Source organism: Oryctolagus cuniculus, chromosome 13, assembly GCF_051225735.1.
Source record: "Oryctolagus cuniculus isolate XC-2025 breed Fujian yellow rabbit chromosome 13, ASM5122573v1, whole genome shotgun sequence".
Taxonomy (NCBI): Eukaryota; Metazoa; Chordata; class Mammalia; order Lagomorpha; family Leporidae; genus Oryctolagus; species Oryctolagus cuniculus.
This window is the reverse complement of record NC_142879.1, coordinates 71,486,319-71,500,489: the sequence shown is the minus strand read 5'-3', so window position 1 is coordinate 71,500,489 and position 14,171 is coordinate 71,486,319. Positions and strand designations below refer to the sequence as shown.

The following is a 14,171-nucleotide window of genomic DNA, read 5'->3' as shown; positions in this document are numbered from 1 at the left end:
ACCTATGCAACTCAGAAATACACTTTTGCAAATGCTGGTCCAGAAAAATCTTAGCCACAAACTTTATAATAACACACTTACTTCAAGAAGCCATTATAGAACATTCTAATCCTCACGAGACTTTTCCCTTCCCCTGAGCTCAAAGCATATACTCTCCAATAATTCCTCTGACAATTAAGCATGTACTTCTTATAACTATTAGATTAAGGGCTGGGCTGGCGCCGTGGCTCACTTTGTTAATCCTCCGCCTGCGGCGCCGACATCCCATATGGTTCTAGTCCCGGTTGTTCCTCTTCCAGTCCAGCTCTCTACTGTGGCCCGGGAAGGCAGTGGCAGATGGCCCAAGTGCTTGGGCCCCTGCACCCCCATGGGAGACCAGGAAGAAGCTCCTGGCTTTGGATCAGCGCAGCGCCAGCCGTAGCAGCCATTTGGGGAGTGAACCAGCAGAAGGAAGACCTTTCTCTCTGTCTCTCTCTCTTTCACTGTCTATAACTCTACCTGTCAAATAATAAAAAAAAAAATTAAAAATAAAAAAAAGATTAAGGACTGAGCTTTTTATTTTACTCTTGCTTTTGTGACTCTGCCTGTCTCCCCAACGATACGGTGAGGTTCCTGGCATCAGGAATTGTCTCGGCAATACTACTTATCTGTGCACAGAAAGTAGGATAAAGCATGCACTGAGCTCAGCAGACAATTATTGATTTTATCTGCACTCAGAGCAACTTATTACAAAGCTAAATTTTGCAAACCTGATTTTTTCATTGGCCAATAAACACTTGAATTTCATGCCTTTTCATAGACTACTAATGCTAATTTTCCATCTTATCATCACCCCCACCATAACCCACCCCCTGAAGCCACAAGGTAGCTGGCTAACCTGAGCGTAGGAAGGAAGGGAAGCTTTTTGGTGACAGGCCATTCATCTTTCAGAATGTTGATTCAAAAAACTCAAAACCAACCAAGGTAAAAATTCTTAAGGCAGGAATCAATAAAACATGGGCGACAGTAGCTTTCACTGAAATCACAGAATTTATGTAACCTTTTAAGTGACACATATTTGGATTCCCAACAACTGAAGAGCCATTATATGGAAACCGCACCCTGACTCTTTATGAGCAATTCTGTTTATTTTACACCATTGATGCCTCTGTATTGATCCTGGAGAATGGCTTTTACTTTATGAAAGCACAAGTACTATCCTTACACTGGGAGAACAAGGTAGCAGCAACTGGCTCACTTCCCAGTTGGACTATCACTTAGCAATTGCAAGCTCTGCTGAGCAAAAATACAATCTAAAAATTTGGAATTCTATAAATTCGCAGCTGTTATATTTCCATAATATTTCAAACTATGCTTATCAACAAAATCATTAAGCTCTAAAGCTAAAGAATCCTCACTCAACTTACAAGAATATATATATTACAAGATAAATGCTTAAATACATACATGAAATCTGAAATCCCCCCTCAGCATGGAACAAAGATCCTCTGCTACATCAGACATGCAGGGATGCAATGTAGCAACCAATCTTGCATAAAATGGTAGCAAATCCAACCTGCAAAAGTTATATGTGATATGTGTAAGACATACTAAAAATAATTCATTTTAAAACTTAAACTTTCTCAGACATAATCACACATTACATGATTAGAAAAATTAACAGCATATAGACATGCCTACTTATTGCCATCACAATGAACTGTCTGAAAATTCAATAAGCCTTGTGAAAACTTATTAATAATCTGGTACTTTCCACTTAGCGCACTTTTCACACATTAGTGATTTCACTAAGTATGTATTTCCGATAAAACAAAAAACACCAAGTGAAAAAAGATTAAATTTTTACATGGCTGCAATTTTTAATCACATAATTACCAAGCAACTGCATACTTACAAACCTAAAGGTAACATAAATCATGCAAAACCCTTCCAGATCACTTTCATTTTTTCCTGTGATAAATTATTTGGCCATCAATGTCTAAAGAGGGTAACTTATAACTACCTACCAAGTCAAAACAGTACCACGAACTCCACGCACTAATTTACATATTCTACTCATCACAGAACCCATAAGATCCTCATGTGGGATCTTACTTCAGGCAAACAGGTGACACTAGTGCTGGCACCCCCTTCCATTCACAGTGCTCCTACCTATCATCAGACCTGGCTGTAGCTCAGCACTCCAAGCAGCCACGACTAATCAATCAACACACAAGCTGAAAGTAGCTTTCCATTTCTCTGTTAGACATTATTTTATAATACTTGACTACACAATGATTCGACATTCAACAGATCAGACCGGAAGATCAGAAGTAAAGAACTAATAAAAGCAGCTGTACGGACAACAGTAAGTAATGGGAGCTCACAAAGAAGGAGGTTTAATACTATACAAATCACAGGGCCCAACACGGGGTGGGTAAATCCACCACTTACAGTGCCAGTATCCCATATGGGTGCTGGTTCAAGTCCCAGCTGCTCTACTTCCGATCCAGCTCTCTGTTTTGGCCTGAGAAAGCAGAAGATGGCCCCCGTACCCATGTGGGAGACCCCGAAGAAGCTCCTGGCTCTGGATCAGCACAGCTCCAGCTATTGCAGCCATTAGAAATTGAAGCAGATTAAAGATTCCTCTCTCTCTCTCTGCATCTCAAATAAATAATCAAACAAACTATACAAATCAGACACAAAAACTCAAAAGTTATGATAGACTGAGGACATTTACAACAGAAACAGAACTATACGATTTAACTATGCAGCCGGCGCCGCGGCTCACTGGGCGATCCTCCACCTGCGGTACCAGCACCCTGGGTTCTAGTCCCGGTTGGAGCGCCGGATTCTGTCCCGGTTGCTCCTCTTCCAGTCCAACTCTCTGCTGTGGCCCGGGAGGGCAGTGGAGGATGGCCCAGGTCCTTGGGCCCTGCACCCGCATGGGAGACCAGGAGGAAGTACCTGGCTCCTGGCTTCACTGGGGGGTGAACCAATGGAAAAAGGAAGACCTTTCTGTCTCTCTCTGTCTAAACTCTGCCTGTCAAAAAAAAAAAAAAAAAAGAAAAGAAAAGAAAAGAAAAAGAAAAAAAATTTAACTATGCCCAAATAAATCACTATACAATAGAATAAGATATGAAAACGGTTTGATATCCAGGGAAAAGACTGCATACCATGAAAGATTTAGATTTAAATCTGGGAAACTTCCAGCAAGGACATATTAACCTTGACATAGAAGGGGTATAGTGAAAGAACTGAGATACAATGGAAAGGTGGGTTTAAGGGGAAAAAAAATGAAAGCTCTGTACTCTTTTCTGACCATTACAAAATCTAATAATATTTTCATTTTTTGTGTTCATACTAATGTACAGGTCCTGTCCTACATTTCATTATATATAATTGTATACGACAACTATATAAAAGCATATTAAATATATAATGTTTATATATATATATATCAATCAACTTGGTAATTCTAATAACTCATCATTTCAGAAATAAGGGAACAGATGATGATAGAACAAGGTAGCACTATACCTTAATAATTTTTATAAAATGAACCATATCCTTCTTTAGAGAATGAATGACAATTACATTCTATTACATGAAGATTTAAAAATTTGGGGAGTGAGTTGCCGGCAAAGTGGGCTAAGCCTCTGCCTGCAGCACAGGCATCCCATATGGGCTCTGGTTCTAGTCCCAGCTGTTCCTCTTCCAATCCAGCTCTTTGCTATGGCCTAGGAAAGCAGTGGAAGATGGCCCAAGTTTGGGCCCTTGCACCCACATGGGAGACCCAGAAGAAGCTCCTGGCTTCAGATTATCCCAGCTTTGGCCGTTGCAACCATTTAAGAGTAAACAAGTGGATGGAAGACCTCTCTCTCTCTCTGGCTCTACTTCTCTGTGTAATTCTTTCAAATAAATAAAATAAATATTTTAAATAAAAAAAAAAAGGCCCCAGCATTGTGGCATAGTGGGTAAAGCTGGGATGCCAGTATCCCATATGTGTGCCTGTTCATGTCCTGGCTGTTCCACTTCCGATTCAGCTCCCTACTACTAGCCTAAGAAAAGCAGCAGAAGATGGCCCAAGTGAGAGACCACGCAGATGAAGTTCCTGGCTTTGGCCTGGCCATTGCAGCCATCTGGAGATTTAACCAGCTAGATGGATGATTTCTCTCTCTGTAGTTCTTCCAAATAAATAAACAAATATTAAAATAAAAATAAAACCATAATGTTTTGAATTGAAACATTTATAGATAACTTTAAACATTTATGTAAAATATTTTATCAGTGGAAAGTCAAGCTTCTGTAACACGGAAAAATAAACAAAAGTGGGTTGCATCAGTACTTGATGACATTACAAAATTAAAGTATTCCTGTAATGTGCTCTCAGAAATAATTTAACAAATATTCTTTTTCAGTTCAAAAATTAATTGCCAAATTCAAATATAAGACTTTAAATCTACTCCTCATTTCTGCTGATCCCTGTTACCACAACTACAGGTCAGAAAAACAGAGCTCAGAGCTGGGATGACAGGACAGCAAAGGAGGAGTTAGGAGGCTGCGATCTCAGGGGCTGATGCCACCTCCTCCCCTGCTACTTGCATGCTCGGCCCTGCTCCAGGCACATGGCCCCTCACTAAACTCACTCAGAGCTAGGCATGGTTCTCTTCCTTTGGACGGAACAAGCTTTCCTCAAGTATCTGTCCTGTTTATTCCTTAAGGGCAAGGTGCCTCCAAGAAACCCATTCTGAATACTCCACCACAACCACAAATCCTGGGACAATGCTGTGGCATAGTGGATTAAGCCACAGTTTGTGACATGAGCAGCCCAATAAGGTGTTGGTTTGAGTCTAGGCTACTTCACTTCCAATCCACCGTACTGCTAATGCACCTGGGAAAGCAATGGAAGATGGCCCAATCCTTGACCCTCCTACAAAAGTAGGAGACCCAGATGAAGCTCCTAGATTTGGCCTGGTCCACCCCTGGCTGTTACAGTCATTTGGTTGAGAGAACCAGTGGATGGAAGTTCTCTCTTTCTCTCCCTGCCTCTCCAACTCTGCCTTTCAAATAAATAAATAAATCTTTAAACACACACACCACACACACACCAATCCACCCCATTCTAAAAACTCCCAAGCATCTTACCCTTCATTGCTTTTAAAAATAGAATTTACGACCTTCTACCATAATACACAATCTGTGTACCTGTTATGATAATCTTATCCTATACCCTTCTCCATTGGAATGTAACTTCCAGAAAGACAGTTACCAGCACTGAAAACAGTGCCAGGAATATAAGTACCCCATACACAGGTTTCTTTGTGTGTATTAAGATAAATGAGGTGCCAGCGCCATGGCTCACTAGGCTAATCCTCCGCCTTGCAGCGCCAGCACACCGGGTTCTAGTCCTGGTCGGGGCGCCGGATTCTGTCCCGGTTGCCCCTCTTCCAGGCCAGCTCTCTGCTGTGGCCAGGGAGTGCAGTGGAGGATGGCCCAGGTCCTTGGGCCTTGCACTCCTTGGGAGACCAGGAGAAGCACCTGGCTCCTGCCATCGGATCAGTGCGGTGCACCGGCTGCAGCGCGCTGGCCGCGGCAGCCATTGGAGGGTGAACCAACGGCAAAGGAAGACCTTTCTCTCTGTCTCTCTCTCTCTCTCACTGTCCACTCTGCCTGTCAAAAAAAAAAAAAAAAAAAAAAAAAAGATAAATGAGGTACCTCACTCTTAAGTATATTGTTAGAATGTAGTCCAAGATACTATTCTGCCTAAGGAACCAATATTCAATTATAAAAAAAATTTGTTTATTTGAAAGAGAGAGAGGGAGACAAACAGATCTTCTATCTGCTGGTTAACTCCCCAAATGGCCACACAGCAAGGGTTGGGCCAGGCTGAAGCCAGGAAGCAGTAACTGCATCTGGGTCTCCTATGTGGATGGCAGTGGCTCAAGTTCATTGGGCCATCTTCAGCTGCTTTCCTAGGGGCATAAACAGGGAGCTATATCAGAAATGGAGCAGCTGGAACTTGAATTGGTGCCATTATAGGATGTCAGCATCATAGACAGAGGCGTAACCCATTATGCCAACCACAAAACATGCAATTTTTATAAATAATACAAAATTTTATCAAATGTTATATTTTATCAAACAAAAGCTAGTTCATCAAATACTTTCAAATAAGTAATAGAATCTTCATACAGTTTCTTATTTCCTCTATAGACATTTTATATACACAAACACATACATATAATAATGGATTCCCCATGTTGAAGCATCCTGTCTTTTTTTTTTTTTGGTAATTTATTTATTTTGAATGTCAGAGGTATTGAGGTGGGGGAGTGGAGGAGGAATCTTCCATTCACAAGTTCACTCCCCAGATGACCACAATAAGCCAGCACTGGGCCAGGCTTCTAGCCAGAAGCCAGGAGTTTATTCCAAGTCTGCCACATGGGTGGCAAGGGCCCAAACACTTGAGCCATCATCCATTGCTTTTCTCAGGCCATCAGCAGGGAGCTGGATCAGAAATGTAGCAGCTGGGACACAAACTGGAGCCCATATGGGATGCCAGAGTTGCAGGCAGTGGCTTTACTTGCTGCACCACAATGCCAGCCCCATATTTGGTTATTTGTAAGATGAATCATTTTATGCTCACAACAGCCTAGGATGGGCCAGGCTGGAACCAGGGACAAGGAAGCTGATCTGGACCTCCCATGTACCCTGGAGGGCCCCACCTACTTGGGTGCCTTCCAAAGTGCACATTAGCAGGAAGCTAAAAACAGGAGTGTTAACTAGGACTCCAATATGAGATGTGGGCAACCCGTGCATTGTCTTTAATCGCTATTGCAAACTTCCATCCCATCAATGCCCTTTCACTATGCTGGTTTGTTTTTTCTTTTTAGTTCCATTTAGTTTTATGTATTTATTTGAGGGGAAGAGAGCAGAAAGACAGAGAACTCCTTTCACTGGTTCACTCCCTAAATGCAGGCAATAGTCATGGCTTGGCAGGGGCAAGAGCCAGGAGCTAAGAATTTAATCCAGGTCTCCTATGTGGGAGCTAGGAACCCAATTACTTGAGCCATCAGTGCTACTTCTCAGGGTCTGCACTGACAGAAGACAGAGACAAGAGTCAGAGTAAAGAACTGAAGTTGGGCACTCTGATGTGGGATGTGGGTGTCTGAAGTGATACAGTGTAACCGGCAGTTAGTAAAAAGTTCAGCTGAGCTGGAATTCTTCTACTCCTGCAAAGTAATGTTTGTCTCATTTCCCTCACTGATAAATGAATCCTTAGAATTTTTACCTCTGTGGGAGACAAGAACTCAGAATGGAAATTAATATGCTGGTGCCGTGGCTCACTAGGCTAATCCTCAGCCTTGCGGCACCGGCACATCGGGTTCTAGTCCTGGTCGGGGCGCCGGATTCTGTCCCGGTTGCCCCTCTTCCAGGCCAGCTCTCTGCTGTGGCCAGGGAGTGCAGTGGAGGATGGCCCAAGTGCTTGGGCCCTACACCCCATGGGAGACCAGGAGAACCACCTGGTTCCTGCCATCGGATCAGCGCAGTGCGCCAGCCGCAGCGCGCCGGCCTCTGCGGCCATTGGAGGGTGATCCAACAGCAAGGGAAGACCTTTGTCTCTGTCTCTCTCTCTCACTGTCCACTCTGCCTGTCAAAAAAAAAAAAAAAGAAAAAGAAAAAAAAAAAGAAATTAATACGCAAACTGCCTACATCATTGACCACTGGGTTAAATGCCCAATTTCTGAATTATTATTTTTAATACACTGTGAATACGATACTGGTGTCGTACATAGAATTTTTATTTACAATATTGAATTGGCCAATACTTTTAACCTTCTTGCCCATTTTGTTAAATTTTTGCCTGCTTTTTAAAATATGAAATGCCAAGTTTCCTTTCCCTTAATCTGAAATAAGTGATACAGTACATAAACTACTTATTCCATAAAAGACTGAAAGACCTCTATACAGCTACCTAGTGTTAGTTTATTTACAATGAAATTAACAAAACTTTTAAATTTCTTCTATAACCACAGTATATGTGGGTATTTTATCTGCAAGCAACTTCAGAAGTTTCTTTTTCCTCAAAAAGTTTTTTTTTCACTGAGATTTTCAAGTGATTTTTTTATTGTCTATTATGTGCTACTTTCTTAAACTTTTTAATGCTCTTTTCTTTATATTTTCTAAGGACTAGTTCTTAAATTTCTAAAAACTAAGTATCATTTTACTTTTTTAAAAGAGAGAGAGAGGGACAGACAGAGAAGGAGCTCTTCCATCTGTTGGTTCACTTCCCAGATGGCCACAATGACCAGGGCTAGGGCAGGACAAAGCTAGGAGCTAGGAGCTTCATCCAGTCTTCAACATGGATGTGAGGGCTCAAACACTTAGGCTATCTTCAGCTGCTTTTCCCAAGCCATTAAGCAGAGAGCTGGATTGAAAGTGGAGCAGTCAAGACACGAACTAGGGCCCTTACAAATGCTGGCTGGCATCACAGGTCGCAGCTTTACCCACTATGCTGCAACACCTGCTCCCTAACACTAAGTTTTTATCTTGGCTTTGAAACAAAATTTATGTAACACCTAACATCAAAAACTCCTTAAATAAATAAATTATGTGCCTTTTCCCTTTTCTTCTAGTCCTTGGCCTGTTACCTACACTTTACTTATTTCCCATCTACTTTGAGACTTTTTCCCACCCTCCAAAAACTATTTACAGCTGTTCATTTCATTTGACCTAGTAGTTAAGGAGAGTGAGTCCAGTAAGAGAGTGCGAGTTCAATACCTGAGTTCCAGCTCCTGATTCTAGCTTCCTATTAATGCAAACCCTGGGAGACAGCAGTGATGGCTCAAATAGTTGGATTCCAATCACCCATGTAGGAGATCTGGATGAATTCCAGGCTTCCGGCTTTGGCCTGGACCACTTCCAGCCATTGGGCACTGAGGAGTGAACCAGCAGATGGAAGCTGCTTCTCTCTTTCTCCCTTTCAAGAAAAATATACTAATGGGCCAAGTATTTGGGACAGTGGTTAGGGCTATGATGTCCACACTCCATACTGGAGTGCCTAAGTTTTTGCCCCAGCTCAACTCCTGCTTCCAGCTTCCTGCTAATTCAACTCTGCAAGGCAGCAGGTGATGGCTCAAGTGGTTGGATCACTGCCACCTGTGCAGGAGACCTGACTTGAGCTCTAGGCTTTAGCTTGGCCCAACTCCAGCTGTTGCAGGCATTCGGGGAGTGAACCAGTGAATGTGAGCATGCTTTCTCTCTGTGTGTCTGCCTTCCTTTCTGTCTTCTGACCAAATAAAAATTTTTTAAAATAACAGTTTAAAAATTTACTTTAATAATAGTTTGTGCTGGGGTTGATGCTATGGCACAGTGTGTAAAAACATGGCCTGTAGTGCCAGCATCCCATATGCGTGCCAGTACCAGTCCAAGCTGCTCCACTTCTGATCAAGCTTCCTGCTAATGGCCTGGGAGGGCAGCAGAGGATGGCCCAAGTGCATGGGCCCCTGGACCAGTGTGGGAGACTGGAAGAAGCTGCTGGCTCCGGATCGGAGCAGCTCCAGCCATTGCGGCCATCTGGGAAGTGAACCAGATGGAAGACCTCTCTCTCTCTCTCTCTCTCTCTCTCTCTCTTTTTGCCTCTACCTCTTTGTAACTCTGCCTTTCAAATAAATAAATAAATCTTTAAAAAACAAACAAACAAAAAAGGTTGTGCTATACAATGCCGACACATATCAGTGAACTAAGAACACAGTTAAGTGCTTTCAGCTTTAATAGGGATTTAAAAAATGGTTACAGAATTCCTTAGGAAAGTTAAGCTCTTCAACTTCTGTTAAGTCTTTTCAGGTACATAGAAATTGTAGTTTCTGTTTCTTCTGGAACTGGCCACATAGAAGTTAGATGCTCCATTTTCTCAGAATCCTTTATCTCTACAAAACAGGTAGTTAATATTAAATTTCACCCTGTTCTATTTAAATATTTAAATTCTGCGTCTGCCCACTCATTATGTCACAAAATACAATCCCTTATGTAAGCTTGAAAGGAAATAAGTGAAACATATTATATGGATCATGTTAAAGTTACTAAAACACAAAATTCTTTATAATCAAATGAAGAGCAAATTTCTGTGTTAAAATGAGCTGAATAAATATTTCTTATTTTTAGGTCTTCCATCCCTAACTGGCCAACTGGCCACAATGGCTGGAGCTGTGCCGATCCAAAGCCAGGAGCCAGGAGATTCCCCTGGGCCTCCCACCTGGGTGCAGGGGCCCAAGGACTTGGGCCATCCTCCACTGCTTTCCCAGGCCATAGCAGAGAGCTGGATCGGAAGAGGAGCAGCCAGGACTAAAACCGGCGCCCATATTGGATGCCAGCGCCTCAGGCCAGGGCTTTAACCTGCTGCGCCACAGCGTCAGCCCCATAGATATTTTATCTAATAAGCTAGATATTTCATCTAATGAGTTGTCTGAATATTAGCATGAAAATAAATTTAGATCCTTCCTTTCAAAAATTAATTCTACAGTCTTCTCAGAGAATCATAATTATTTTTTACCATCAACTAATATTGAGCCACTTAAAAAGAATGCTTTTGGGGGCCAGTGCCATGGCATAGCATACTGAGCCTCCGCCTACAGCACCGGCATCCCATATGGGCACCAGTTTGAGTCCTGGCTGCTCCACTTCTGATTTAGCTCTCTGTTACAGCCTGGGAAAGTGGTAGAGGATGCCCAACTCCTTGGCCCCTGTACCCGTGTGGGAAACCCCAAGGAAGCCCCTAGCTCCTGGCTTTGGTTTGGCGTAGCTCCAGCCGTTGCAACCATTTGGGGAGTGAACCAGAGGATGGAAGACCTCTCTCTCTCTCTGCTTCCCTGTGACTCTGCTTCCTAAATAAAAAAATAAATAATTTTTTTAAAAAAATTATAAAAAAGAAGGCTTTTGTGTTAAACAATATAAAACCTCGTTTATATTTCCAAGACCTCTTCAATCACACAATTAAGTATTCTACTAGCAGTTAATCATCACCAAGTTAGTAAACAGTCAGTCTCTAACCACAATTAATGAGAAAGAAAAAGGACTCACAAAAAAAACTTTTGTTAGTGAGAGAGAGAAAATAAATTCCTATGTTTTTATCTCTCAATAAACTAGCTTTCTATCAGAAATGTCCAGCTTTCTTTTTGTCTTTAAAATCTAAAGAATTGACTATTGAGAGTTATTTTATCTCTGTGCTCAAAAATGGCTGAAAAAAAATAAAAAGGAATGTGATCTGTTACAGTTCTGAACTGCTGAAGAATACAAAGGAATTTCTTCACAGGAAACATTAAAGCTCAGATGATTCCAAAAAGACAAACTATAATAAACAACCTATTGGGTCATTTACTCTAAAATTTACAACCAAATGCCCTGTTGACTTTTTCATAATCCTACAGTTCCCAAAGCAACAGTGCCATCAAGTGGTGCTACATATTAAAAGATTTTAAAAAACACCCACAGATTCAAATTCAGTGGAGAAGGAGGCTAGAACAGAAAGTCACAAAGAGGGGCTGGCGCTGTGGCGCAGCGGGTTAACGCCCTGGCCTGAAGCGCCAACATCCCATATGGGCACAATTTCTAGTCCCAGTTGCCCCTCTTCCAGTCCAGCTCTGTGTGGCCCGGGAGGGCAGTGGAGGATGGCCCAGGTCCTTGGGCCCTGTACCCGCATGGGAGACCAGAAGGAAGCACCTAGCTCCTGGCTTTGGATCGGTTCAGCGTTGGGGTGGTAGCGGCCATTTGGGGGGTGAACCAATGGAAGGAAGACCTTTCTCTCTGTTTCTCTCTCTCACTGTCTATAACTCTGTCAAAAAAAAAGCACCTAACTTAGATAAGGTACCCTCTAGGGTACAGGAAGAGTTCTCTACTTTGATCTGGGTGATGAACACTTATATATATTAAGAATGCAAACATTTCATGTCAAACTTCAATTATATTTGTGCAGTTATGTTACAAATTACCTAAAAGATAAAAATATCTAAGGGAATTTCTACATTTCCTATCTGGAGTCATTCAAATTAACAGGCTAAGAGATAAGATAGGCTTTTAAGATTGATTGATCACTATTTTAAATTTCTTTTTCTTATTTGAGAGGCAGACAGACAGGCACGTAAATACAATTTTAAAAAGGGCAACTGGGGCAGGTGCTGTGGCATGATGGATTAAGCCAACACCTGTGATGCAGGCATCCAATATGGGCACCGGTTCTAGTCCTGGCTGCTCCACTTCTGATCCAGTTCCCTGCTAATGCACCTGGGAAAGCAGTGGAGGATGGCCCAAGTCCTTGGGCCCCTGCACTCATGTGACAGACCTGATGCAGCTCCTGGCTCTTCGCTTCAGCCTGGCACAGCCCTGGCCATTGTGCCATTTGGGGAGTGAATAAGCAGATGGAAGAGTGCTCTCTCCCTTTCCTTCTTTCTCTGTAACTCTAACTTTCAAATAAATTAAAAAATCTTAAAAAAAAAAAAAAAGGGTAGGGGGAGCAAGTGATTTGAAGATATTCTTCCAGTGAAGATATACAAAAAGCACATGAAAAGATCAACATCATTACTCACTGGGAATATAAAAATCAAAACCTCACGGGTGAGTGATCGGTCTAATGGTTAAGATGTTGGTTCAGATCCTCATGTCTCACAACACAGTATCTGGGTTCAAGTCCCAGCTCTAGCTTCTGAATCCAGTTTCTTACTAACTATGGATCCTCAGATGTGGTGGTGATGACTTAAGTACCTGGGTTCTCACAATGCATGTAGGACATGAACTGTTGCCAAGCCCCCAGCTTCAGCCTCCCAGATTTTGCAGGCAGTTCAAGAGTGAACCAGTTGCATGGAGGTTCTCTTGCAAATAAATAAAAATTTTAAAAATCACAATGAGGTTCTACTTCAAACTAGGATGATTATAACATAAAAATGGACAATAAGAAGTCGGGGCACAGTGTGGAGAAACGGGCCCCTCAAAAATTGCTACTGGGGATATATAAAACGGTATTATCACTAAGAAACAATTTGGAAGCCACTGTAGTTAGAGTTACCATATGACTCAGCAATTACACTCCCAGGTATATACCCAACAGAATAAAAAACAGGTATCATGTTAAAGTGATCATTTTAAGTGTGCAATTGATCATGTAGATAGGAATAAATGTCAATCACATAAATAAGACCAAGTGTCTGGTAATAACAATAGATAGAATTAAAAATGATCCAACATGGGAAGCAGGCCACAAGCAGACTCATAGAATGACAAACACCCTAAACAGCACTCTGGCCACAGAATCAGCCCTTATGGCATTCAGATCTGGCTGAAACGCCCATGAGTGCATTTCAGGCATGGAAAGCCAAGACACTAGCAAAAAATGATCCACATGAAGGATCTCTGGAGTGATATCCCAGGAAAAAGAACAGGCCATCAAAGAAAGAGGCACTTTTCTCTGATGGGAGAGAACTTCCACTTTGCTTATGGCCTTATCTAAATACTGATGGAGTTTGTGGAATTAAGAGGCTTCCATAGCCTTGGCAACTCATGACAAGAGCTTTGGGTGATCACTGACGTCATAAATAAGAGTGTCAATTGTTAAATCAACAACAGGAGTCACTGTGCACTTACTCCCCACTTACCTCTGTCCTTAACGAGTTGTACTATGCGAAATAATGGTAAAACTAGTCTTTTGGGGCCAGCGCTGTGGCGCCGTGGGCTAAAGCCCTGGCCTGAAGCGCCGGCATCCCATATGGGCGCTGGTTCTAGTCCCAGCTGCTCCTCTTCCAATCCAGCTCTCTGCAATGGCCTGGGAAAGCAGTGGAGGATGGCCCAAGTCCTTGAGCCCCTGCACCCAGGTGGGAGACCTGGAAGAAGCTCCTGGCTCCTGGCTTTGGATCGGCTCAGCTCCAGCCATTGTGGCCATCTGGGGAGTGAACCAGCGGATGGAAGACCTCTCCCTCTGTCTCTACCTCTCTCTGTAACTTTTTTTTTTTAATTTATTTATTTGACAGATAGAATTACAGACAGTGAGAAGGAGAGACAGAGAGAAAGGCCTTTCTTCCATTGGTTCACCCCCGAAATGGCCACTACGGCCAGAGCTACGCCGATCCGAAGCCAGGAGCCAGGTGCTTCTTCCTGGTCTCCCACGTGGGTGCAGGGGCCCAAGCACTTGGGCTATCCTCCAC

At 42.6% G+C, this 14,171-nt stretch overlaps 1 protein-coding gene across 5 annotated transcripts in view; it reads right to left on the bottom strand.

Annotated features, from left to right (window-relative positions):
- The window catches only part of UPF2 (UPF2 regulator of nonsense mediated mRNA decay), a 133,350-nt gene that overhangs the window by 58,662 nt on the left and 60,517 nt on the right, over positions 1-14,171 (bottom strand). For 4 of the 5 annotated variants that reach the window (XM_008268086.5, XM_008268084.5, XM_089311761.1 and 1 more), the window contains exon 9: positions 1,447-1,555. In XM_008268086.5, coding sequence (XP_008266308.1) covers positions 1,447-1,555 — 109 coding nt within the window. Of the gene's footprint in view, positions 1-1,446; positions 1,556-9,741; positions 9,912-14,171 lie in introns of those variants that run through there. The other variant, XM_089311762.1, reaches the window with a different exon arrangement.